The sequence below is a fragment of the Myripristis murdjan genome, chromosome 22 (genome assembly GCF_902150065.1).
Source record: "Myripristis murdjan chromosome 22, fMyrMur1.1, whole genome shotgun sequence".
Lineage (NCBI taxonomy): Eukaryota > Metazoa > Chordata > Actinopteri > Holocentriformes > Holocentridae > Myripristis > Myripristis murdjan.
Window position 1 is genome coordinate 2,094,490 of NC_044001.1, and position 24,835 is coordinate 2,119,324.

Consider the following 24,835-nt stretch of genomic DNA (forward strand, 5'->3'; position numbering starts at 1 on the left):
TTTAAGGATGAGAAGCACCCGTTTTATAACTAAACAGCTGTCATTCGTTCCGATCGCGAATCCGACAGGTAGCCGGCGATAATTGTGTTTTTCGCCTCTGTATTGAAATGTAGGCTTGTAAAGACACACGCAGTATTTGCATCACCAATAAATCCACATCCTGCTCCACCCGGGGCCAGAAACTGTATCGGGAAAGCAGCGTTATATGCTTGACTGAGACGCGGCTCACGAACATCATCCCCGACTCACTGCTCAGTTTCACCGGCTTCAGGACAGGACGGGCAGACAGAGACAGAGACGCTGCAGCCGCTGGATTGTATGAGTGTGCAGTTTGATGTGTGTTGAAGTGATGAAGCTGCCGTGACAATGGAATTTCCTGCAACGGATTAATAAAGTATCATTCATTCATTCATTCATGATGGTTATTGTGATTCTGAGCGAGCGTCTCGCACACCCACGTCATTTCACGCTGACGTCATGACGTGGCTCTGACTTGGCTCCACTTGGCTCTCGACCGGTGGAAAAGCAACCCGGTTCTTGGTTGGCACCAGTTAAGCACCGGCTCTAGCACTAGCTCCGAACCAGCACCAGGTTTTTTCTGGTGGAAAAGGGGCAAATGCAACGCTGCAGTGATGAGATGAGATGCGTCGGGCCTTGAGGAAGGAGGCGTGGCCAGACGTGCTGCCTCGCTTCACGTCTGTGTCCAGATGCACAGCCAGCAAACAAACAAGCAAACAAACAAACAACCAGAATTTGCTTTTTCATGCTTGTTTTTAGACAATTGTCTCTTGTTTCAAGTGAAAATTTGCTTGTTTCATTAGCAAAATCTGTTTCTTGTTTCTAGCTAATTTTCACTTATTTCAAGTGAATTTTCACTTTTTCCACTGGCAAATTTTGCCACTGACACAAGCAAATTTTCACTTGTTTCAAGTGAATTTTCATTTGAAACAAGTGAAAATTTGCTTGTGTCATTTTGGAGTGCCTGAACATTGGGGGGGGGGCTTGTACCTCTCAATGTATGTGGGCGTTACGGCCTTGGTGTGATGTGCTGAGCTGTGGTTACGCTAACCGCTAACAGAGCTGCTCAGCCAGCACGGCAAGCAACACTCTGAAAACACTCTGCACACAAAACTCTCATTCTTTCTTTCTTTCTTTCTTTCTTTCTTTCTTTTTTTACACTCGTCCATCGATCGGCTGCCGGACCTGAGACTCACACGCCTGAGTGAGCCGGCAGCACGGGGCGAGCGAGCAGCCTTTAACACAGGGTGAGGAAGCAGCCCTTGGTTCAGTGATAAGCTCTGGGTCCTGATCAGTGCTGAGACGATGAGTCAGTTAATCAATTGATCGCTCGACAGGAAATTGATCAGTTAACAGATAAACGGTTGACGTCAGCTCTTCCTTTTCTCCGTTCATATCTCGATAACATTCACACTTTGAGACTCTGATCACTTCCCATCAGACCTGGGCTTTATTTTTCACATCACACACTAAATTAATTCATTCACTGGATTAAAAAGTCCTGGCGCTCACTTCCTGTGCTCTACGGAAAAACTTCAGTAAATGGAAACTTCAGTAAAATTCATCCGTGTGGTCGGCAGGCGAGCAAATGTCCTGCAGATTCACTGGAACCACAGAGCTGGCCAAAAAAAAAAAAAAAATCCCTTGTCACAGCTTCACATACAGCCACATGCACACTGAGGTAAAATACTAAACAGAGAAAAGTATTATTATCATATTTTTACATTTAAAGTGTAGAGTATTCCAGAAAGATCCAACAGTTTTTAATTATTCATACAAATATTTTTTTCATTTTTTTCTATTTATTCTTTTCTTTTTCTGACTTTTGCCCTGTATACTTTTTTTTTTTTTGCTGTTATTTATTAATTTATTAATTTATTCCTCGGCAACTTCGCACAGCACTCCTTTGAAGCTGCACCGGATGATTTCTGACCACCAGGGGGCGCTGGGAGCTCAGCCTCAGTCCTGCTGCTGGTTCGGTCGCTCAGAGAAACCCAAAGTCAAAGTGAAGAGATTTTAGTTTTTGAGTTTTAGGTGGAAATGAGGGAACGTGTGACTCCCTCCAGGCTCCTGCGGGATTAACTTGGATTATTCTGAATTTGAAAATGTGGTGAAGCTGCAGACGTTCAGCTATCACTCCGAGAAATAAAGGTGCTAACTGGAACCAAAAATGGCTCTTCAGATTGATGCCACAGAAGAACCATTTTTGGTTCCACAAAGAACCAAAAGGAACAGTAGCACCGGAGAGCCGACCAAGAGAAGCTTTTTAAAAGGTTCTTTAGTAATTTTTCAAAATAAAAGCTTCTCTGAGTGTTTTAAATCATGTGACTGTGTGCAGGTTGAAAACCAACATGAACATGTTGTTGGCCGGTTCTCCACGTTCCTTGTTCCTTCACTGGGTTCCAGACGAGCTATTAAAAATGTTTTCTGATGGTTTATAGAGCGAGACATTAATCCATACACTGAGGAAATAATCTGCACATTAATCCATCCACTGAGGAAATAATCTGCACATTAATCCATTCACTGAGGAAATAATCTGCACATTAATCCACAAGGATAAGAATTGTTAGCTGCTGCCGCCACCAAATAACTCCAATAAACATGAAGAACCTTTAGCACTTTAAAGAACCACAGAGAGTGTGTGGAGAACCAGCCCCTAAATAAAGAGGTTCTTCAGCTGCTGATGGTTCTCTGGAGAACCACAGAGCGTTTTGAGGAACCTTTTAAAGAACCAGTGTTTTTCTGAATGTACAAGGTGGCGCTGCTTTGAATGAACTTTTTCGAGGCCGCGGCGCTGACTGCAGCCGCCGCCGATCTGAGGTTCCTCTGCAGAACAAGACGTTTCAGACTGAAGATGAGGACGTGAGGGGAGTAAGAGGAGGAAGAGGAGGCGAGAGGACGAAGAGGAGGAAGAGGAGGAGCTTACTCAGAGCCAGACAGAATCCTCAAAAGCTCAAAGCAGGAAGTAACAGCGGGCCTTAAAGAGAGACACTCGGTGATGACGCTCACGCCTGATTTTACTGTGAAAAGGCCTGTGATGCTGCTCGTTGTGGCTTTTATTGCAGAAAGAAATGAAGTGCAGTGAAGAGGCTGAGTCAGCAGGGACAGGCACGGGACATTCCCGCTCCCTGCCTGCAGAGCACCACAGATTAAAGGGACAGATCGCGTAAAAATAAACAGGACAATAGCAGCTCAGTTACGCAGCGGAACCACCGAGACAGAAGGAAAACAAACACGAGACGGCGGCTTTCATTTACTGGACGGGTTCATCCCACGCTCCTCACACCTCAGCAGCCCCCCGCCCCGACACAGAGCCCCACTTATCAGACATGAAAAACACAAAGTACTGCACAGACAGCTCTCCGAATAAACACCATCCAACTCAGCTCCACTCAGAGTTTAATTAGAGTGAGTCTGTGGGAACAGCTGGCGTGCATATTGTGTGTTATCGGCTTACAAGCTCGCACAGGAACCTCAACATGCACACGTGAGGCGCTTTTTTTCAGCGTCTTGCTCTGCATGGGACCGTCTTCTGCCTATAACTTGATGACTACATTTTTGTGGATGTTTTTTTTGTTTTTTTTTTGTTCCACAGTGCTGCAGGTCTTCTTCTCTTTGTCTGACTTCTTCTTCAGGTTGTTGCATAACAGCCTGTCAGTCACTCAGCTGAACATGTACAGGCAGATAAATGGAACGGGTGCGTGCAGCTGTGGCTCAGACCAACCCTGCGATCAAACACACCAGTTTATAGTCTGATCCAAGGCTTGCGACATATAACCTTTAGTGGAAATATGGAGGTCTACAGCCATGCTTTGTAGAGTTAAAGCACATTGTGAATTTCCCAGTCTGGGATCAATAAAGTATACCTATCTATCTATCTATCTATCTAAAAAGCACCTGGATGTCAGGTAAAGTAACTCAGCTCAGTGATGTCACCAACATCAGCAAAGACAACAGGTGAGGAGGCGTGGCCTAAGGATTAGCCTTCCCTGGTCCCTGCACAAATGCTGCCCATTTGTGTCCTTGAACAAAGAATCTGACTTCCTTCCTCGTATGAATAAATATTTAATAAAATGCAATTAGAAATGCATGAATCAATCTCTGGATTCTTGGCTGAAAAGAAACCCATTTCTGACCTGGACTTGTTTGTTCTCTTATGTAAAAACAAACATTAAAGACCATAAAGAAACATTTGCCTGGCTCTTATGTTCTACTAAAACATCTGCATGTCCACCTGTCATTGAGATTTAGCAATGCCATAGTACCAAGGTCAGGTGGTTCTGTTTATACTGGCTAGTGTAAACACTGCAAATCCAACAGTGCACTAAAACTCATAAGATCTTTTGCCATTTCAAAGTTAGATTAATCGCAGCTTATAAAGGCTGTATAACTGTAAAATCAAGAGCAAATGTAGGCTATAGCGGACCATCACAGTGTACTAGCAACTGAGGATTTCCATCAGCCTAACAGAATTTATAGGCTGTTAGTCATGACCCTGATGACTTTGCCTTTTTGTGCAGACACAAGGTCACGTTGAAAAAATCTGTCAGTTTAAACTCGCCTTGCTTATCAACAAAAGCAGACACTTTTTAGAAAACGACTCAAGTCTTTTTTCAAATTACTGGCATCCGCTCCTTCATTCGGCTCACATCGGATCCAGCCAGCTCACTTCTTTCCAATGACATCTTCATTTTAACATGGCTCTGTCTGTCGCTCCCACAGTCTCCCCCCACCAAACACACCGCGGAGGGCGGTAGCGAGCAGCGAGGAGCTAAACTACATACATAACATTTAAACGTAAAAAGAAAGCTGCTTGGCGAATTATATATGAGCCGAATTCACCAAAACACCTTCCTAAAGTGAAAAAGTCTTTACGTTGTTTTCTGCCTGGTATCTATCTTTGCTGCTGCGTGAGGAAGCATAAAAGAAACATTTTTTTCAATGGAGTCTGGTATGTGGGCAGAACGGCGCGTCACCGTTGCACCTGATAAAGTTTGTTTAGTGTTGCCTGTGTTCCCAGCTCACATTCAGTCTGACATGTGGTTATTTGGATCACACCGAGGTTCAGCAGCTTTTTTGCGCACATACCTGATGAAGGTGGTTTTCCCAGTGGAGTACTGGCCGACCAGCAGCACCATGGGCTTGCTCTGGAAGTCGGCGGCCTCCAGGGCCGGGGAGTGGAAGTCATGGAAAAGGTAAGTCTCCTCCAGCGGCAGCAGCTTCTTGCTGTAGAGAGTCTGCAGCCCCTCCGTCACTGTCTGGTACATCTCCCCCTCCCTGTTGCGTCCACCTTGCTCCTGATTCATCCAGTTGAACATGGTGACCAGAGATACAAAGTTCCCACCAGAAAACCAGAACTAAAGCGCTTTGCTCCCGACTTCCGTATTTTACTTCCAGATTTTCCGGGGGTTTTCGTGTTTTGCGCAGTCAGTCCGCCAGTCCGTGAGTCCGCCGGCCGCTCCGCTCAATGGAGGGAAGTGTTTGCGTGTTTGGCACCTGGGAGTCTCCTCGGCTCTTTAAACACACTGCCTCCTCTGTGAGAGGGAGGCTCGGCCTGTGTGTGTGTGTGTGTGTGTGTGTGTGAGAGAGAGAGAAAGAGAGAGAGAGAGAGAGAGAGAGAGAGAGAGAGAGAGAGAGAGAGGGAGGGAGGGAGGGCGTGGGGTTGTATTTTGAGGTGTGTGTGTGTGTGTGTGTGTGTGTGTGTGTGTGTGCGCGCGTAATGAGTATGCGCTCACACCACTGGTGAGTCTACCTGCGGCCGCCGCCCTTCCCCCTGTGACGCAGCGACACATAAACAAACAAACACATTTGAAATAGTAATAATACTTTTATTATAATGATGATAATTTATTTGCAAGCGGTGTAGCGCAAAATGCTTCACCATAACGTAAAAAAACAAGAGAATTAAATAAAAACAGACAATTTTTAAAACAAGTGCGCCACGCGGTCAGTTGAAAAATCAAACGACAGAGGCAAAATAAATAAATAAATAAATAAATAAATAAATAAACAAGTTACACAAAAGATGAAGATGGAGATTAAACAAATGAATATATAGAAACAGTAAAATGTGGAAAAACGATGGACAAAAAACTAAAACAAACAAGGATACAGGCTATATATTAAAAAAAAAAAACAAACAAAAAAAAAAAACAGCACAGTAGTCTGCGTTAAAGAGCAGAATAAAGAATAAGACAAAGGTAAAAGCAGATCTGACGGAGGATTCACAGACGGATAGATGAACTGTATTGATCCTACATTGGTAGCTTGTTGTGTCCCAGCAGCAGCTCGTCCACACATCACACAGGGACAGGAGCAGACTAACAAAACACACAGCCTGCACCTCTCAACACCACAAGACACAGTATTTCTTTATCTTGTGTTTTCATGTCTAAACCTCTCAGTCATAGTCTGACCCTCCTTTCGCAGTAACTGAAAAGTTCATGTTTTATCTTCATCTAATCAAATAATTAACTGAAATAATTTTATATCCACAAATGTAATTTTCGGACACTATGCACACAAATTTAACTTTAATTTGCCTTCTGTCTGCACTGCGAATCTGCAGAGCGAACCAGGGAACAAACAAACAAACAAACAAACAGATTGATCATCGATCGATCGATTGATTGACTGACTGAATGACTGGTTACTGTAAGGTACCGGCCCTGTATCCTGTAGCGCCCTCTGACGGCCAGAGTCTGGTGGTGCAGTTTAGTCCTGAAACCCACTTGTAAACAAGGAGCCCGTGGTATGGCTTTTATTTTGAAAGGGCGTTATTTCACCATCTGAGTAAAATTCACTTGGTTTGTATATTTTATTTTATTTTATTTTTTAAATTTTGGGTTAGATTTTATTTATTAGTTTCTTTTTGATAACTTTCTGTTAATTTTCTACAGCTGCTGGCATTTTGTTCTCAGATTTTTGGGCGGTGTTTGTGGTAATCTTTCTCTTGATGTAATTTCAAATATATATTGAGACATTTTTTTTTTTTTTTTTTTTGCTGATTTTCTGGTCGTTTCTTTCTGGTTTTCTCATCGCAGGTTTCAAAAGGAGTTTATGTTGGTGATTAAAGTCTTTTCTGTATTAATGTGTACTTGGTTTCTTCAGTCTTTCAAAACAAGAAAAGAGATAAATTGAAATGATAGAAAAGAAAAAGGTAAAAATAGAGGGAGAAAGAGGAGAAAACATGGAAGAGGAAGAGGTGTGTGTGTGTGGGGGGGGGGGGGTCACTGCCTATCTGCTGCAAGTCTTGTGTTATAAAACTAATAATAAAAGTTAATCATTATATTCATCTACAATATAAATCAACTCGTCGAAACCTTTTGCACTACGACATATTACTTTGAAATAGCTCAACCGGAAGCGGAAGTGGCGACCCGTTGTTTTGAAAAGAGGGAAATTTAAAAAAGCGACGGCGCTAGCTCGGAATTAAACATCAACAGCTGGAATAAAACTGCCTCAAACTCCGCCAGAATGAAGGAGAATTGAAAATATCTCGGCCGCGACTGTAAAGTATGTCCGCTAACATTTTTCTGACGAGGAATTTATCGAGTTGTGACTCTGCAGAAGTGAATTCTTGCTGTTTTTTGTGCAGATCTGCTGGGAAAACGACCAACACTTTGACTCTGCGGCTCCTGTAAACTGAAGCTAACGCTGTAAGTCAAATAAGTTCACCTCCAGTTCTTACAGTTTATTATCTTTTCCTCTGTCACTGCATAATCCACATACTTTCATACATTTTCACTGACAAGATTTACATATTTAAGCTAAATCAAGCTAGCTCCGTTATTTTGCGGTACGTGTATAATCTAGGTGTTACGGTAATTTAAAAATATCATGTATTAATTAATTAATCATATTTTTTTATTTATTTATTCATGCTTTCATTCATTTAGTAACTGACTGACTGACTGACTGAATGTGAAGTCACCTTTTCCGGAACGTTGCTTTTATTTTGAAATCATCTTAATCATAAGTAAATATTTAAGATAAAGAAAGTAAACTTTTTTAAAATATATATTTTGGAACAGTATCACATGGTGAAGAGCAAGTTATTGTAGCTTTTGTGAGGCTACAATCAGCAATCGCTTGGTATTTTATTTTTACTTGCTGAATAACTAAAAACAAATCAATTATTTAAAAAAAAATATGAATTATTATTTGATTGAGTAAGCGATTAATCACTTTTAATATTGTTTATGTTACTTAGAAGTATCAACAATGTAAAAAGTCAACAATAACATATGTATTAAACAAATTAGGATTAAAATAAAATAAAAGTGTGATCTGCCAGGTGTGAACAGATTCCTGTATGTTCCCAGCTGCTGTTGGAGAAAACAAACAAATCAAAACAAACAAACAAACCCAAGCTGGTCTCCTGTTTCTGCAGCTCGCCGCCGACATGAGGAGCAAGAGGAAGTCTCAGGCTGCAGAAGACCGTGAGTCCACACCTGTCCACACCTGTCTATACCTGTCTATGTCTGTCTACTTCTGTTTATCTTAAAGCTCCATCCCAGTGATTCTGAATGTTTGGTTCATCTCAACACTCCGTTTATCAAATCCTGCAGGGAAACTACAGATTTCACAGCTCAGAGTCAAAATGTGAGTTTGTGGTTGAAGCAGCCGCCTTATAATGTTCTGCTCAACATTCAGAAACCACACAGCTGATGGTTGGCTGTGGAAAGCAAAACGTTTCCCCGCTTAGGGACTGTTTTCCCTGGAGGAGGAGGAGGAGGAGGAGGAGGAGGAGGAGGGAGTGTTTCAGTTTGAAAAAGTCCTGAAAAGCCAACAGTGCTGCTGCTTTTAGGAAAACTCATGTGGAGGACTTTATTCCGCTGATGGAAAACTGGAGTGAAGAAAGTGTGAAGGCTCATAGTTTAGTTTTCGTCCCGTGTCCAGACTGAAACTAATGGTGTGTGTGTGTGTGTGTGTGTGTGTGTGTGTGTGTGCAGGTTGTGCTCTGTGCAGTCGCAGTGATAACGATCCTGTCCACTTTGGGGAAAAGGTCACACTCAAACAGCACAAACTGACCATCCACTACTTCTGCTTGGTAAGTGTGTGTGTGTGTGTGTGTGTGTGTGTGTGTGTGTGTGTGTGTGTGTGTGTGTGTTGTTATTTTACTAATGAGGCCCTTGTTTCCTTGACAAGCTTCCTGTCCTGCTGAAGTTGTTATAAATCATTACAAACAACAGTAGATATTTGTTTTCTGTATGTCCAGAAGCCAGCTTGTCACAAACTAATTGCATAATTATAATTTAGGAAATATATTTTTTTAGACCTGCGCCATCAAAGCTGTCACATTTCTGCAAACAGAATCAATCCTTTTGTCAAATGAAACTATTTGAAAATAATCTCAGACTTTGACATTTAGGTGTTTTATGATCCTGAAAGAGAAAAAAGAGTTTCAGGTGAATCTTTCCCTGCAGCTCGGCTGGTTCTGTCATTATTACAGCACAAATGATGATTTTTGCAGCTTTTTTTTTTTTTTTTTTTTTTTTGCCATACAATTTTTGTAAAAATGATTAAAAAATTGCACGTTTTTTCACGAACATACCCTCAATCTTACACTAAACAGGAAAAAAAAAATACAGCTTCTATACGACAGTGTATTACAGTGTACCACAAAATTAATAGAAAAAACTTGAAAAATTCTGAGATTATCAAGTCACAAATTTGTGAGATAAAACAGATTCTCTGAGATTAAAGTTAGAAATTTATGGAAAAAAACTTGAAAAAAGTTTCTTTTGCTTCTATTTTTATTTTATTTTATTTTATTTTATTTTATTTTATTTTTTTGGTCAAGGAGCCACATTGCTTCACTTTGCAAGATTGTTCTTCAATTTGTGAGTTTTTTTCTCCTGAATTTACCACTTTAATCCTCTCATTCTTAAGGAGATTAAAGTCTTCTTATTGTCACACACATCTGCATTTCTTTGTGTCTTGGCAAACACACACACACACACACACACTCAGTCTGCACATGGAAACATTAAACAGCAGTCAGAGAGGATCATGGGAAGCGGGCGCCTCGGTGACGTCGGCTCTGTTTGTGTTCCAGCTGACGTCCAGCGGAGTTTACCAGCGAGGAGGAGAGGACGAGGGAGTGTTTGGCTTCCTGGTCGACGACATCAAGCAGGAAGTGCGCAGGTCGTCCCGACTGGTGAGCTTCCTGTCTGCGAGTCGCCACGGCAACAAAACATCCCGACAGGAGCTTCGATTTCCACCTGATTTTGGTGGGAAGGTCGTCGGGCTGCGATGATAAGAGAAAAATAAAAACTGGCTCATTTTCAGCCGATCGATTAATCAGTCCACCGGCTTGCTGTGTCAGCACTAACCTGATCACACTGATTATTGATCGGCCCATCGGCACATCTGATGCTTTCATGGTGCTCAGGTGCCGATTCAATAGGAATTGCGACTATACAAGCGTTACAATTCAATATTAAAAGTTATTGCATTTTTGTTTTTCTGAATCCTCCTCCAGTTTGTGTGTGTAAAGTTTGATGAGGCTGTGATTCTCCTAGAGGTCACTAGAGGTCATTTTCTCCAGCGACGTCCAGTTTGACAAAAGTCTCTGCCTGCAGTGAAATGGCTGCTATGGGGGCCAACATCATCACACAGGAATCAAATGTGGCTCATTGAATCCACAAGAGTCTCAGCTTTCCAGTCACGTGCATTCATCGCAGTTATGAAAAAAAAAAAAAAGTGTGTGCGTTATGTGCATTACCAAAGTTATCAACTAATCATGGATTCATTCATTTCTTTTCCAAACATCATCATTTCAGCGTTAAAATAGATTCAGAAATACAAAATCAACCAGCAGCTGATCTTTACAGAGTTTTTCCCATAAACAGCATCTGTGGCTCTGTCTGTGTGTCCTGTCTGATGGCCCGTGTGTGTGTCCCGTGTGTGTGTCAGACGTGCTCGGTGTGTAAGAAGAAGGGGGCGTCTGTCGGCTGTAACGTGAGCAGCTGCAGGAGGAAGGTTCACTTCCCGTGCGGCAGGAAGCAGGGCTTCATCTCCCAGTTCAGCGGCCTGTTCCCGTGAGTGAAGCTGCTCTCCAGTGACCGCACACGAACACTGAGCCGTGTCTGGTTTGCTTATTTACACACACCTTTACACACACCTTTAGATAGATAGATAGATAGATAGATACTTTATTCATCCCGAAGGAAATTCACAGTTTTCAGCAGTATCCACAGAGTACAAGATTGAATAAATCAAAAATAAAGAATAAAAGATGACCCTCGAGATCAAAAGATCTAAGTACCCAATGTGCAAAAAACCAGTAAAACCAGTGTGCATCGATATATACAATGTGCATAGATGAGGGCAATGTGCAAATTTACAGTATAAACAGATGATAAATAAATAAATAGCACCCAGATGATAAATAGATGATTAAAAACCAATAAAACCAGTGTGCATAGATGTGGGCAATGTGCAAATTCACAGTATAAAAAGATGATAAATAGCAGCAAGCAATATATACACTATAAACGAGGAATATATAAAAAATAGAAATATGAACAGTTTAAACAGCAGAAATAACCTAAACCTGAGGAACAACACGCTCCGACGGAGGTTCAGGGTTGGTGCGAGACCATGAGACCAAGTGACAGAACCCGACGCCCGGGACTGGGATTCAGGAACTGTCAGACTTGAGCCTTTTGGACTCACCCCTTCCCCTCCAGTCCTCTATAAAGGACACACAGTAAAATTAACAGGGAGAGGTGAGGGGGAAACACCTAAAAACCATCAAGGGGCATATCACTGGAAATAACTTTACACTGTCTGTGTGTGTGTGTGTGTGTGTGTGTGTGTGTGTGTGTGTGTGTGTGCGTGCGTGCAGGTCGTACTGCAGGGACCACAGCCCGGCCCAGTCTCTGTGTGTGAGCTCGGACCTCAGCCTGCCTCAGTCCTGCTCCGTGTGTCTGGACTCGCTGGAGCCCGTCCTGTCCCACGCCGTCCTCAAATGTCCCGCCTGCCACGCCAGCTGGTTCCACAGGGACTGTGTGCAGGTAGGAGGAGTGTGTGTGTGTGTGTGTGTGTGTGTGTGTGTGTGTGTGTGTGTGTGTCCGTCCATCAGATCCATTTCCAAATTGAGTTGCGTGAGCCCTGCTGAGCCAAATGTGTGTGTCAGACGCAGCAGTTTACCTGATTATAAGAGTCTGAAGCCACCTTGGTTATGAAGGTTATTATAGTTCACTAAAGGGAAACTAAACACTACAGCTAAGTGTAATGAAACTGAAATAAAAATAAAAACAAAAACTGCCACAGATCACTCAGTCACACAGAGTGTTGTCTCTTGTCTCCATCCTGTCCTCATATCTGCTCTGGATAGATAGATAGATAGATAGATAGATAGATAGATAGATAGATAGATAGATAGATAGATAGATACTTTATTCATCCCGAAGAAAATTCACAGTTTTCAGCAGTATCCACAGATTACAAGATTAAATAAATAAAAAATAAAGAATAAAAGATGACACTAGAGATCTAAAGATCTAAGTACCCAATGTGCAAAAAAACAATAAAACCAGTGTGCATAGATGTGGGCAATGTGCAAATTTACAGTATAAACAGATGATAAATAGCAGCAAGCAATATATACACTATAAACAGGGAATATATAAAAAATAGAAATAATATCTAATATCTGAAGGCAAACACTGGACTGACCTGTGTGTGTGTGTGTGTGTGTGTGTGTGTGTGTGTGTGTGTGTGTGTGTGTCAGCGTCAGGCCCACAGTGCAGGCCTGTTCTTCTTCAGGTGCACTCTGTGTAACAACAAGGAGAGCTTCCAGGAGGAGATGCTGCGCATGGGGATCTTCATCCCGGAGAGGTGAGTGCCGCGGTGCCTTCACTGCCCTCACCTTCAGCTCGGTCCGCTCTGTCGGTTCACCTGAGCCTGAAAAAAAAAAAAAAAAAAACCTCAGAGAATCCAACAGCTGGACCGCAACACAAGGCATTATGGGTAGAGGGAGACCAAATGAGTTGATGCTTGTATTCATGAGTTCCTCACTGGTCTGTTTTTTTTTTTTTGTTTTTGTTTTTGTTTGTTTATTTTGTTTTTCTGCTCCGGCTGTGTTTTGTGCAGAGATGCATCGTGGGAGTTGGAGGCGAATGCATTTGCGGAGCTGCTGGAGGTTTACCAGCGCTGCGACGCTCACACCTGCCTCTGCAACAACGGACGCACACACTCTGCCAAGACTGGGTACGTGTGTGTGTGTGTGTGTGTGTGTGTGTCCGGTGTATCATCTTCAAAAAGCAGCATCAGTCTCCACTCAGTATCATTTTTACTGCTGAAAGTTTTTGGATTATTTTCTGGCAGTGAGTCGGTGATGCAGCTGTCAGATTAATGACACTAACATGGTTTTTACAATTTACTTTTTTTTTTGGTCATTTTGTAGTAAAACTATGATAATTACTTTCTTTTTTATTTTTGGGGGGTAATTTAATCATAATTTTGAGGTAATTTTCTTGTTATTTTGTTTTAGTATTTAATTATGTTTTTTTTTTTTTTTTTTAGTTTTTTCTTGTTTCTTTTATCTTCAGATAAATTAATGATTTTTTTTTGGATAATTTTCATGTCATTTCCTTGTTTTTTTTTTTTTTTCAAGTTTCTTTTTCCCATGTTTATGAAAAATATGAATTTGCTGCGTTAGCCCATAAATAAAACTGAAATCGCCGTCCCAGCACCTTTAAGAGACCATCTCTCAGTTTAACTTTACCTTTATCAAGACGTTGTGCAGCAGCTCATGACCCTCCTGCTGTGTGTGTGTGTGTGTGTGTGCGTGCGTGCGTGCGTGCGTGCGTGCGTGCGTGCGTGCGTGCGTGCGTGCGTGCGTGCGTGCGTGCGTGTGTGTGTCTGCAGCTGGTTCGAGGTGATCCGCTGCCGGCTCTGTGGATCCAGAGGAACCCACAGGAAGTGCTCTGGGCTGCTGGTGGACACCAGAGACTGGGCCTGCCTCGACTGCACGCACGCCACCGACGGGAAAGGTACGCTTTTATTTTGGAGCCGAGCTGCTTCGGTCTACTTACTCCTGTCAGAGCAGCTGTTTTGACTGTTGTGGTTGTGGTTCTTGTTGTTGTTGTGGTTGTGGTCGTTGTTGTTGTTGTGTTGTAAGTAGGGGTGGCAAAATTGGAAAATATTTTTAATCGGTTAACTGACACTATTAATTGGTTAATTGTCGGTTAACTGATAACCTTAAAAAGGCCATAAAATTACGCAAATCCTGCCTATACAGGGGCAAATTGAAATAGGTTGACTGACGCACTAATCCAGGAGAGCCACTGTAGTGAGTTATAGCATCTAGGTAATCCAGTGTCCAGTAAAGTATGATACAAAACATTTTAAAATGGTCTAAAAAGTAGTAGCATTTCTGAATAGAGGCATTTATTTAAAGCTTCAAATGAAACATTGGTATATGTGTAAATGGGCAAACAAACATTTTTAACTGAAACATTTTTATCGGTTAAACGACTGTCGGTTAACATCCCTAGTTGTAAGGTGTTGTTCTCTCTGTGATCTGCTCGTCTCCAGCCTCCCTGGTAGGTTCTCCTCAATCCGGTCAGAGGAGGAGTCTGCTGTCCAAACGCCGCCTCTCCTCCGCCCACGCCACCATCAGCTGTAAAAGGTAAGTCAGAGAGAGACAGACAGACAGACAGACAGACAGACAGACAGACAGACAGACAGACAGACAGACATGTGCCTGGTGGTGACGAGCTGGGTTTCATCCCAGTGGTTTTATGTTAAATGTCAGATATGACAGATATTAAACAAACATTTTTTGTCCTGTGGTCACTTGAGGTAGAAAAGCTTTTTGTGTGTAAACAAATCCCTCAACAGGAGGAGGAGGAGGATGATGATGATGATGAGGATGATGATGAGGATGATAATGATGATGATGATTCAGGCCTGGACACACTCAGACTCAGAAGTGGTTTCATCTGATTGCATGACAGTATCAAAGATGTTGCTTCCTGAAAGGTTTTCCACAACATCTAATTACAGAAATATTTGAGTAGAAAAGTCGTCCAGTCGTTCCTCTGCTTCCTGTTGCAGCAGCTCCTCTGCCGTCACCCCGTGAGAACAGGACTTTACTGTGGTTTACAGACTCTGAGTGTTTTTCTTCAAATTCTAGGAATTGAAAAGTTTTGCACTGTGTGTCTCAGACGGTCCGGTTCAGTGCCTGTTGGTGCCGCTCACTGAGTCTGCACTCTGTCGGGATGTTTCTCAACTTGTTTCTTTGATTTGTGTCTGAAGACTCTCAGTCGTCCAGGTCAGGATGTGTAAGTAGCGTAGAGCAAGTCAACTGGACTGGATAGTTTTCAGAAGACGTTTCACTTCTCCTCCAAGAAGCTTCTTCAGTTCTGTCGACTGGCAAAACCTCCCAGGTGTTTAACCTCCTGAGGTCGTTGTTAAGGTCGCCTGCTGTGACAGGTGTTAGCGATCCTCGTCGAGAGTCTTTAGGGTCACCTGGTGTCATGGGTGGTCGATCGTTGTCCCATGGGGTCACAGGAGGTGGGTGTTTCAGTCTCCTGGGGAGTGACGAGAGGACAGTATTGTAGATGGGGGATAGGAGGTGTCTGAGGCCCCCTCCTCGGTTAAGTGATGGCTTCTCTACTTTGACATAGACGGCCTCCTTCACTCCTCTTTCAGACCACCTGTCCTCCTTGTCCAGAATCTGTACATTGTGGTCTTCAAAGGTGTGTGCCTTGTCTTTCAGGTGGAGGTAAACTGCAGAGTCCTGGGCTGAGGAGTTGGCCCTCCTGCGTTGGGCCATGCGTCTGTAAAGTGGTTGCTTAGTTTCTCCAGTGTATAATTCTGTGCGATCCTCGCTGCATTGGACTGCAGACAGCAGGTTGCTTAAGTGTTGTTGGGTTTGAAAAACACAGGGATGTGGTGTTTGTGAAAGATCCTCCTGAGTTTCTCTGATACTCCGGCCACATAAGGCGTGACCATGTTGTTGCATATGGGCTCCTTTTTCTCCCCTTCCGTGGTGTTGTCCTCCTTCCTGGTTTTTGTGGCTGTTTTCACAAAGGACCAGTTAGGATATCCACAAGCTTGTAGTGCCTTCCTTAGGTGCTTCTTCTCCTTTTCCCAGGAATGTGCACTCGATGGTAAGTTCTCTGCCCGGTGTTGCAGGGTTCTGATCACACTAAGCTTGTGTTCCAACGCGTGGTGGGAGTCAAAGAGTAGATACTGGTCCGTGTGGGTGGGTTTCCTGTAAACCCTTACATGCAGGCTCCTGTCCTCTTCTAAATGTACTTGGCAGTCCAAAAAGGCCAGGCTGTTGTTCTTGGTGTCTTCCCTTGTGAACTTGATGTTGTTATCCACTGAGTTGATGTGTTCTGTGAAAGCTTGCACTTCCTGGGATTTGATGGTGACCCATGTGTCATCTACGTACCTGAACCAATGGCTGGGTGTAGTTCCTCTGAAAGAGGTCAGGGCTCTGTTTTTTCACTTCTTCCATATATAGGTTGGCCACTGTGGGAGGGACCGGTAAATTCCCCGTTGTACTGAAAATAGGTGGTGTTCAGGCAGAGGTCCAGTAGTGACAAATCTGGTCAGGGCTGAGATTGGTTCTGTCGTCCAGGGTGTTGTCATGCATCAGTCGTTTTCTTACTGCTTCTACTGCTTCCCGGGTGGGGATACATGTAAACAGGGATGTTACATCATATGACACCATGGTTTCCTCTGGATCTAATTTCAAGCCCCGAATCCTGTTGGTGAAATCTATGGAGTTCTCAGTCGTCCAGATCATGATTTGTAAGTAGCGTAGAGCAAGTCAACTGGACTGGATAGTTTTCAGAAGACGTTTCGCTTCTCCTCCAAGAAGGTTCTTCAGTTCTGTGGACTGGCAAAACCTCCCAGGTGTTTAACCTCCTGAGGTCGTTGTTAAGGTCGTCTGCTGTGACAGGTGTTAGCGATCCTCGTCCAGAGTCTTTAGGGTCACCTGGTGTCATGGGTGGTTGATCGTTGTCCCATGGGGTCACAGGAGGTGGGTGTTTCAGTCTCCTGGGGAGAGATGAAAGGACAGTATTGTAGATGGGGGACAGGAGGTGTCTGAGGCCCCCTCCTCGGTGAAGTGATGGCTTCTCTACTTTGACATAGACGGCCTCCTTCACTCCTCTTTCAGACCACCTGTCCTCCTTGTCCAGAATCTGTACATTGTGGTCTTCAAATTGATTTGATTTGATTTTTGTCAGGGAATTTGCTAATCTGCTAATCTCTACTCTCTGTCTCTGCCAGACCTTCATTATGTGACGGATCAGCTGCAGAGCTCCTGCAGGCCCTGGCCCTCCAGCTCACCCCCCCTCAGGCCCAGAAACACCTCCTGCCCTCCCCCCCTCAGACCCAGACCCCCCCTCAGACCCAGACCTCCCCTCAGACCCAGACCTGGTCCTCGTCCCCTCAGGGCCTGCAGCTCCGTCCTCCCGGTGTCCCGGTGACGGTGGCGGGGGACCAGGCTCTGTCGGCCGGCCTGGCCCTGGTGAGGAGCAGCGACTTCGACCCCACACACTCCCTGTCCGTCAGGTCAGTTCAACAAATATTCACGCTCATAAATCTGATAAATCTCGGCGTGTTTTAGAAGCGTGACGTCGGCTCACGGGACCGTCCTGCCGCCAGCGTGCCTGCGTCTGGTCCTATCAGACAAAATAAACTGCAGATTTCGATTTTTGTCACTGGCTGTGCTCCGTCTCCGTTCAGGTTCACTGACGGCCAGCAGACTTTTCCCAGCTGCCTCGGCGGTGGCGGCGGCGGCGATGATGACGCGGCCCGGCGTTACTTCCTGAAGCTGCTGGTCCAGCAGATCCAGAACTCGGCGGTGTTCGAGGGTCCGGACGGCTCCAAAAACCTGGCGCTGGACTCACAGGGTAGGAAAACCGGGAGGAAAAAGTCTTGAAAATTTTGTTAATTCTCCGGCGACTTGATAAATTCTATATTCATCTTTAGTTTTTAAGAAATGAATTCTCCAACATTGGAAAAACACCGAAGCCCCCACCATATTACATTGGAAAAACCTGATGAAATATTATTTGAATATGGAAAGGGCAATAATGGAGGACAACAAGAAAGAGAAAATCTTTTTGCAGGTATGGAGTTTAATCTATGACTCCCTGTAAACGAGAGCTGCAGAGACCACAACATAAGTTCAAAGGAACTCGGTATTGTGTGTGTGTGTGCGTGTGTGTGTGTGTGTGTGGGTGTGTGTGAGTACGAGGGTTTTTTTTCCCTTTTTTTTCTTCTTTTTTTTACTTTTTATTTTTATTTTTTATTTTTATTTTAAATACTCTCGTGATATTTGTATCAGGTCATTGCTGTTATTATTGTTAGCATTATTAACATTATCATCACCACCACTATAATTATTGTGAGCTTGCAGTGTAAGTCAGTATATGTATGCATGAGAGGGTATGTTCTGTGTATGTACGATATAAATAAAAAAAATTATAGAAAAAAAAAAAAAGAAAATTTTGTTAATTCCTCTAAAGGGAAGAATTCTGCGTGTGTGTGTGCATGTGTGTGTGTGTGTGTGTGTGTGTGTGTGTGTGTGTGTGTGTGTGTGTGTGTGTGTGTGTGTGCAGCCCTGCGGGAGGACCTGTACTTCGACGTGGGCTGCCTGCTGGCTCTCTCTCTGGTCCACGGCGGCCCTCCGGTCGGCTTCTTCTCTCCCGCCCTCTACCAGTGTCTCTTCAACTTCCCGCACAACACGGCGCTCACCGTCACACACATGACGCCCGACACACACTTCACACGCCAAGTCAGCAGGGTCAGTGTGTGTGTGTGTGTGTGTGTGTGTGGTTGCTCAGCTCCCCTGTTTTATCTTTTAAACGTATAGTTTAAAGGTCTGATTTCACTCAGAATAACTCGGCTGTGTTTTAGATTGCAGCGGCCGGCTCGTTGGAGGACCTGAAGGAGGCCATGGCGGCGAGCTGGGAGTACCTGGAGCTGGCCGGCTGCAACCGACCAATCAGCAGCCTGCAAGAGAGAGGCGCCCTGGTGGAGGATCTGGTCGGCTTCACCATGATCACCAGGATGCAGCTGCCGCTACAGAGGTAGAGAGAGAGGTAGAGAGAGAGGTAGAGAGAGGTAGAGAGAGAGAGAGAGGTAGAGAGAGAGAGAGAGAGAGACTGAGAGAGAGAGAGACAGAGAGACAGAGACATTTATTTATTATTATATATTATATTATATTATTTATTATTATATTTATTAATTAATTTATTTATTTTTATTTTATTTTATTTTAATTTATTTTTATTTTTATTGTCATTATCACTGCTATTTGCTTTGGCAATATAAGCACTGCCTTGTCATGCCAATAAAGCTGTTTAAATTGAAATTGACAGACAGACAGAGAGAGAGAGAGAGACAGGGAGAGAGAGAGAGAGACAGATGGAGATGAGGGAGAGAGAGAGAATTTATTTAAGGATTGATTAAGATGATAACTTTTTTTCCCCTTCATTTTAATAAATTTGCGTCCACTGTGCTACATGAAATATAAATATTTAATTAAAAAATTACTGTAAATATATACTTCAGTGTAAAAAAATAAATAAAAATAAAAATAAATTACAGTCAGTTACAGTGAACAACAAATAACAAAATGTAGAGAAAAGCAAGAAAGAAATGAAAAGAAAAAAACCTTTGAAACTTTGATAGTTTCTGCCAATTTTTCATTTCAGTTTTGAGTTTTTTTAACAGCAGTGAAAAATGTGTATAAAAATCTGAATGTTTAAAAATGTAAAAAGAAGAAGTCGAAATCATTTCACATTCGCTGCGTTTATTTCTGTCCTCGTTCGTTTAGTTTTGCAAGTCGACAGGATGAAGTTAATATTTCCTTCATGTTTATTTTTTCCACTTTACAGCAAAGTTTTATTATTTTAGTTTTCTTTTAAATTTTACAATAATAATGTGAGGATGTGCTGCTCTCCAGGTTTCGTGAAGGCCTGCGAACGCTCGGCGTGTTTGATCAGGTGACTGTCTGACACACACACACACACACACACACACAGTCTCTGTCTGCCTCCCTGAAGTGAATCTGACCTCTGTCCCGGTGTGTGTCCCGGTGTGTGTCCCGGTGTGTGTCTCGGTGTGTGTCCCCGTCTGTCCCGGTGTGTGTCCCCGTCTGTCCCGGTGTGTGTCCCTGTCTGTCCCTGTGTCTGTCCCGGTGTGCGTCCCGGTGTGTGTCCCTGTCTGTCCCGGTGTCTGTCCCGGTGTGTGTCCCTGTCTGTCCCGGTGTGTGTCCCGGTGTGTGTCCCTGTCTGTCCCGGTGTGTGTCCCGGTGTGTGTCCCTGTCTGTCCCGGTGTGTGTCCCTGTCTGTCCCGGTGTGTGTCCCGGTGTGTGTCCCTGTCTGTCCCGGTGTGTGTCCCGGTGTGTGTCCCTGTCTGTCCCGGTGTCTGTCCCGGTGTGTGTCCCTGTCTGTCCCGGTGTGTGTCCCGGTGTGTGTCCCCGTCTGTCCCGGTGTGTGTCCCTGTCTGTCCCGGTGTGTGTCCCGGTGTGTGTCCCCGTCTGTCCCGGTGTGTGTCCCGGTGTGCGTCCCTGTGTCTGTCCCGATTTGTGTCCCGGTGTGTGTCTCGGTGTGTGTCCCCGTCTGTCCCGGTGTGTGTCCCCGTCTGTCCCGGTGTGTGTCCCTGTGTGTCCCTGTGTCTGTCCCGGTGTGCGTCCCGGTGTGTGTCCCTGTGTCTGTCCCGGTGTGTGTCCCTGTCTGTCCCGGTGTCTGTCCCGGTGTGTGTCCCGGTGTGTGTCCCCGTCTGTCCCGGTGTGTGTCCCGGTGTGTGTCCCCGTCTGTCCTGGTGTGTGTCCCGGTGTTTGTCCCCGTCTGTCCCGGTGTGTGTCTCGGTGTGTGTCCCGGTGTGTGTCCCGGTGTGTCACGGTGTGTGTGTCCCGGTGTGTGTGTCCCGGTGTGTGTGTCCCGGTGTGTGTCCCGGTGTGTCGCGGTGTGTGTCCTGGTGTGTGTCCCGGTGTGTCGCGGTGTGTGTCCCGGTGTGCGTCCCGGTGTCTGTCCCTGTCTGTGTCCCGGTGTGTGTCCCGGTGTGTGTCCCGGTGTGTGTCTCGGTGTGTGTCCTGGTGTGTGTCCCGGTGTGTGTCCCCGTCTGTCCCGGTGTGTGTCCCCGTCTGTCCCGGTGTCTGTCCCGGTGTCTGTCCCGATGTGTGTCCCTGTCTGTCCCGGTGTGTGTCCCGGTGTGTGTCCCCGTCTGTCCCGGTGTGTGTCCCCGTCTGTCCCGGTGTGTGTCCCTGTGTGTGTCCCCGTCTGTCCCGGTGTGTGTCCCTGTCTGTCCCGGTGTCTGTCCCGGTGTGTGTCCCGGTGTGTGTCCCTGTCTGTCCCGGTGTCTGTCCCGGTGTGTCCCCGTCTGTCCCGGTGTGTGTCCCGGTGTGTGTCCCCGTCTGTCCCGGTGTGTGTCTCGGTGTGTGTCTCGGTGTGTGTCTCGGTGTGTGTCCCGGTGTGTGTCCCGGTGTGTCACGGTGTGTGTGTCCCGGTGTGTGTGTCCCGGTGTGTGTCCCGGTGTGTGTGTCCCGGTGTGTGTCCCGGTGTGTCGCGGTGTGTGTCCCGGTGTGTCGCGGTGTGTGTCCCGGTGTGTGTCCTGGTGTGTGTCCCGGTGTGTGTCCCCGTCTGTCCCGGTGTGTGTCCCGGTGTGTGTCCCCGTCTGTCCCGGTGTGTGTCCCGGTGTCTGTCCCGGTGTGTGTCCCCGTCTGTCTCGGTGTGTGTCTCGGTGTGTGTCTCGGTCTGTCCCGGTGTGTGTCCCCGTCTGTCCCGGTGTGTGTCTCGGTGTGTGTCCCGGTGTGTGTCCTTGTCTGTCCCGGTGTGTGTCCCGGTGTGTGTCCCTGTCTGTGTCCCGGTGTGTGTCCCGGTCTGTCCCGGTGTGTGTCCCGGTGCAGGTCCAGCTGTTCCCCTCCGTGTTCTCCCGTGTGTTCTGCGAGCCGGCGGATCAGCTGACGGCTCAGGACGTGGGCCGGCTCTTCGCCGTCGGCTTCTCCCCGCAGGACGAGCGTCAGGACAGGGAGGCGCCCGTCGTCACCTTCTGGAGGCACTTCCTCATGGAGTGTGAAGGTAAAGGGCGGCGGGTCAGGGGTGTGCACACGGGGAGGGACAGAGGGAAAGCATCACAAATCTTTATTTTAATTTTTTTTTTATTACTGAATCGATTTAAAGTAAAGGCGTCACATTTGATTCCTGTGTGATGATGTTGGCCCCCATAGCAGCCATTTCACTGGAGTGTGTGTGGGTGTAGCGCCCTCTATGGCCAGGGAGGTGAAAAGGCAGCACTTGATTTGATATAAAACCAGAGAAACGCCAGTATCAATCAATCAGACTTTATTAATACAGCACTGTTCAAACAAATACATGTAACACAAAGTGCTTCACACAGTAAAACAATAAAACAATACCCCACCCCCTCAGAAAAGATGATAAAAACAGGAGGTGAGGAAACGCCGTCATACATCACCTCAACTTGCAATGAGGATTAAGACGAATAAGAAACGGGTGAAACTCAAAACAGCAAAAATAAAAGTGGTGATGAAATGAGGAAGATATAAAAAAACAGAAAATAAATAAACAAGTAAATGAACAGACAAATAAGTAAATAAAAACTCTAAATGTTAGAAAAAAAAAGCAAATGAATGGTTAAGAGTGCAAGATACAATAATGAAATGTAAAAGAGACGATGTGTAGAAGCGAGAAAAATCAGAAAATAAAAGGTCGGCCTGAAAAGTTTATCACTTTGCTTCTTCATGCAAATCTCTCTCTTCTCCTCCTCTCTCTTCTCCTCCTCCTCCTCCTCTCAGTTGGGCGGAGCTGCGTCTCCCTGCAGGACCTCCTTCACTTCGCCACGGGAGGCCGCCGGCCTCCTCCCCCCTCCCTCCCTGTCCTTCCTCCACCCGCTCGGCGCCGGAGGGGGGGGCGGCCGGAGGGACGAGGGGCTGTTCCCTCAGAGCGAGCCCGGCTCCCACCACCTCCTCCTGCCCGTCACCTCCTCCTACCAGGCCTTCAAGAACTCCATGGAGCAGGCGGTCAGCCACCGAGCGCACCTCCTGCCTGCAGAGAGGTAGAGGAGCACCGGGGGGGGGGGGGGGGGGGGGCAGGGAGGCTTTTCACACCTTTCTGAAACCTTGAAGCTGATGGACGGATGGATGAGGCGATGAAAGCTTTATTTTTTATTGTTTTTCATTTTCCCTTTCCTCTAACTAAGGTGATTTTTTGTTTGTTTGTTGGTGCTAACAACAAAAACACATGGTGCTCTTCAGAAGCTCCACCTCTCAGTTTGAGGACTCTTTACCTTCATATTCATCTGATGTGCTGATTTACTGGTGAGCAGCTTGGAGTTTGGTTTGCTGACGACGTCGCTTTTCATTTTCTTTCTGCTGTGAATTCGCTGGAAAGGAAAGATCCTGCCCAGAAACCCTCTGCTCAGTGAGAAAGACCTCCAGCACGGTGCGCTCACACTGACAAACGTTTCCTGAAGCCCAGAGGAAGCTCACTTTTTTAAAAACTGTGTTCAGACGTCTGGACTTCTGTGATCGTGGACGTGGAATCCTGGCCTCAACACGTTTCCTTTGCAGAGACGAGGTCGTGTCCCAGGATCGGATGAGACTCGGGTCAGATCAGAGCAGCGGGGCGTCTCTGAAGTGACGAGTCCCAGTCAGACGTCATGGTGCTAATTTTGACTCTCGGCTGTTCTCAGCTCTCTTGTATGTATTTTTTTTATTGTACATAAATTACTTTTTTTTTTTTATCCTTTGTCACCTCGGATTCCTCTAAATGTTTGTAGAGACGCCGGCCATTTTGGAAACGAACAAACCCGTCCTCTAAGAACTCTCTAAGAATTAAATGATATGGTTGATGATACATGATGAAACACAGGGATAAAGGTGTATTGCAACTGATAAATTAGTATTTACAGAAACATTAACTGATCACGTTTAGCATTTATCATTTAACCCTCCTGTTATGTTCAAATTTTACTAACATCCCTTATGTTTGGGGTCAATTTGACCCCAGCAGTTTAAACCTCAACAAAATTATTATAATCAAAATTGTTACCAAAGTTTATGTGTCAGGTACTTTATGTTTCTTTGTTGACTACCTAAATAGTCCTTTAAATAAAACATAACTCCCCCCCACCCCCACTTATACATCCAGTATTCCTGTTACGCGACTATGGAAAAATATGCAAATCACCATAAAATCTCACTGATTGACCTAAAATTGGAAAGAAATATCTTTTTGGTGTTTTAATGGCTATCTATTATTTCTAAGAACAGATTTTTGTTATTTATAACATTTGGAAAGAAAATCAATTTCTATTATCAAGGATAGTAACATGTCTTATGTTCGGGGTCAATTTGACCCCAGGAAAAAGAAACACAACTTCTGAGTGAGTAACCCAATGTAGGCCTGCAAATGGGTCACATCCAAGTCTTTCCAACTGTCCCCATAAACACACCTCCTCTCTAAGTTTGTCATCACAAGTATATCCCCACCTGATGGTGTTACAAAGGGCTCAAATGCTGATTTTATGTCTTGGACATGGCTGACAGCTTATCTGCTGGAGCCTGGAACCATTTTGATGACATTAGCAGCACTGAGTCTACCCTGTTGTTCATGTGGGGAGAGGGACCATGATACCTCTCCATTTTTGGAAGGTAACGTGTCTGCTCGTGGGTGAGAGACAACAGGAGGGTCAACACTGAGGGTTTCATTCTCATCAGAGGATGCCTCATAACCAGGGTCCTCCTCAACATGATCCTCTGTCTCAGACACATTCTCCTCTGTGTCACTTCACTGTCAAAGAGCTGTGA

At 45.1% G+C, this 24,835-nt stretch overlaps 2 protein-coding genes across 2 annotated transcripts in view; one reads left to right on the forward strand and one right to left on the reverse strand.

The window, feature by feature from the left end:
* ehd4 (EH-domain containing 4) overlaps window positions 1-5,598 on the reverse strand; it is a 40,089-nt gene extending 34,491 nt beyond the window's left edge. Inside the window, 1 exon segment of the mRNA XM_030044099.1 lies at window positions 5,110-5,598. Coding sequence (XP_029899959.1) covers window positions 5,110-5,339 — 230 coding nt within the window. The 5' untranslated portion in view covers window positions 5,340-5,598.
* A 1,831-nt stretch (window positions 5,599-7,429) lies between these two features.
* g2e3 (G2/M-phase specific E3 ubiquitin protein ligase) lies at window positions 7,430-23,822 on the forward strand. The gene is given in 18 exon segments (XM_030044093.1): window positions 7,430-7,679; window positions 8,414-8,462; window positions 8,976-9,073; window positions 10,082-10,183; window positions 10,942-11,066; window positions 11,876-12,044; window positions 12,764-12,870; window positions 13,126-13,242; window positions 13,903-14,027; window positions 14,572-14,665; window positions 17,284-17,568; window positions 17,743-17,909; window positions 18,621-18,805; window positions 18,919-19,091; window positions 19,970-20,009; window positions 21,914-22,085; window positions 22,823-22,871; window positions 22,873-23,822. Coding segments are annotated over 17 exon segments (2,259 nt in total). The 5' UTR covers window positions 7,430-7,679; window positions 8,414-8,425; the 3' UTR covers window positions 23,087-23,822.
* The last annotated feature ends 1,013 nt before the right edge of the window (window positions 23,823-24,835 follow it).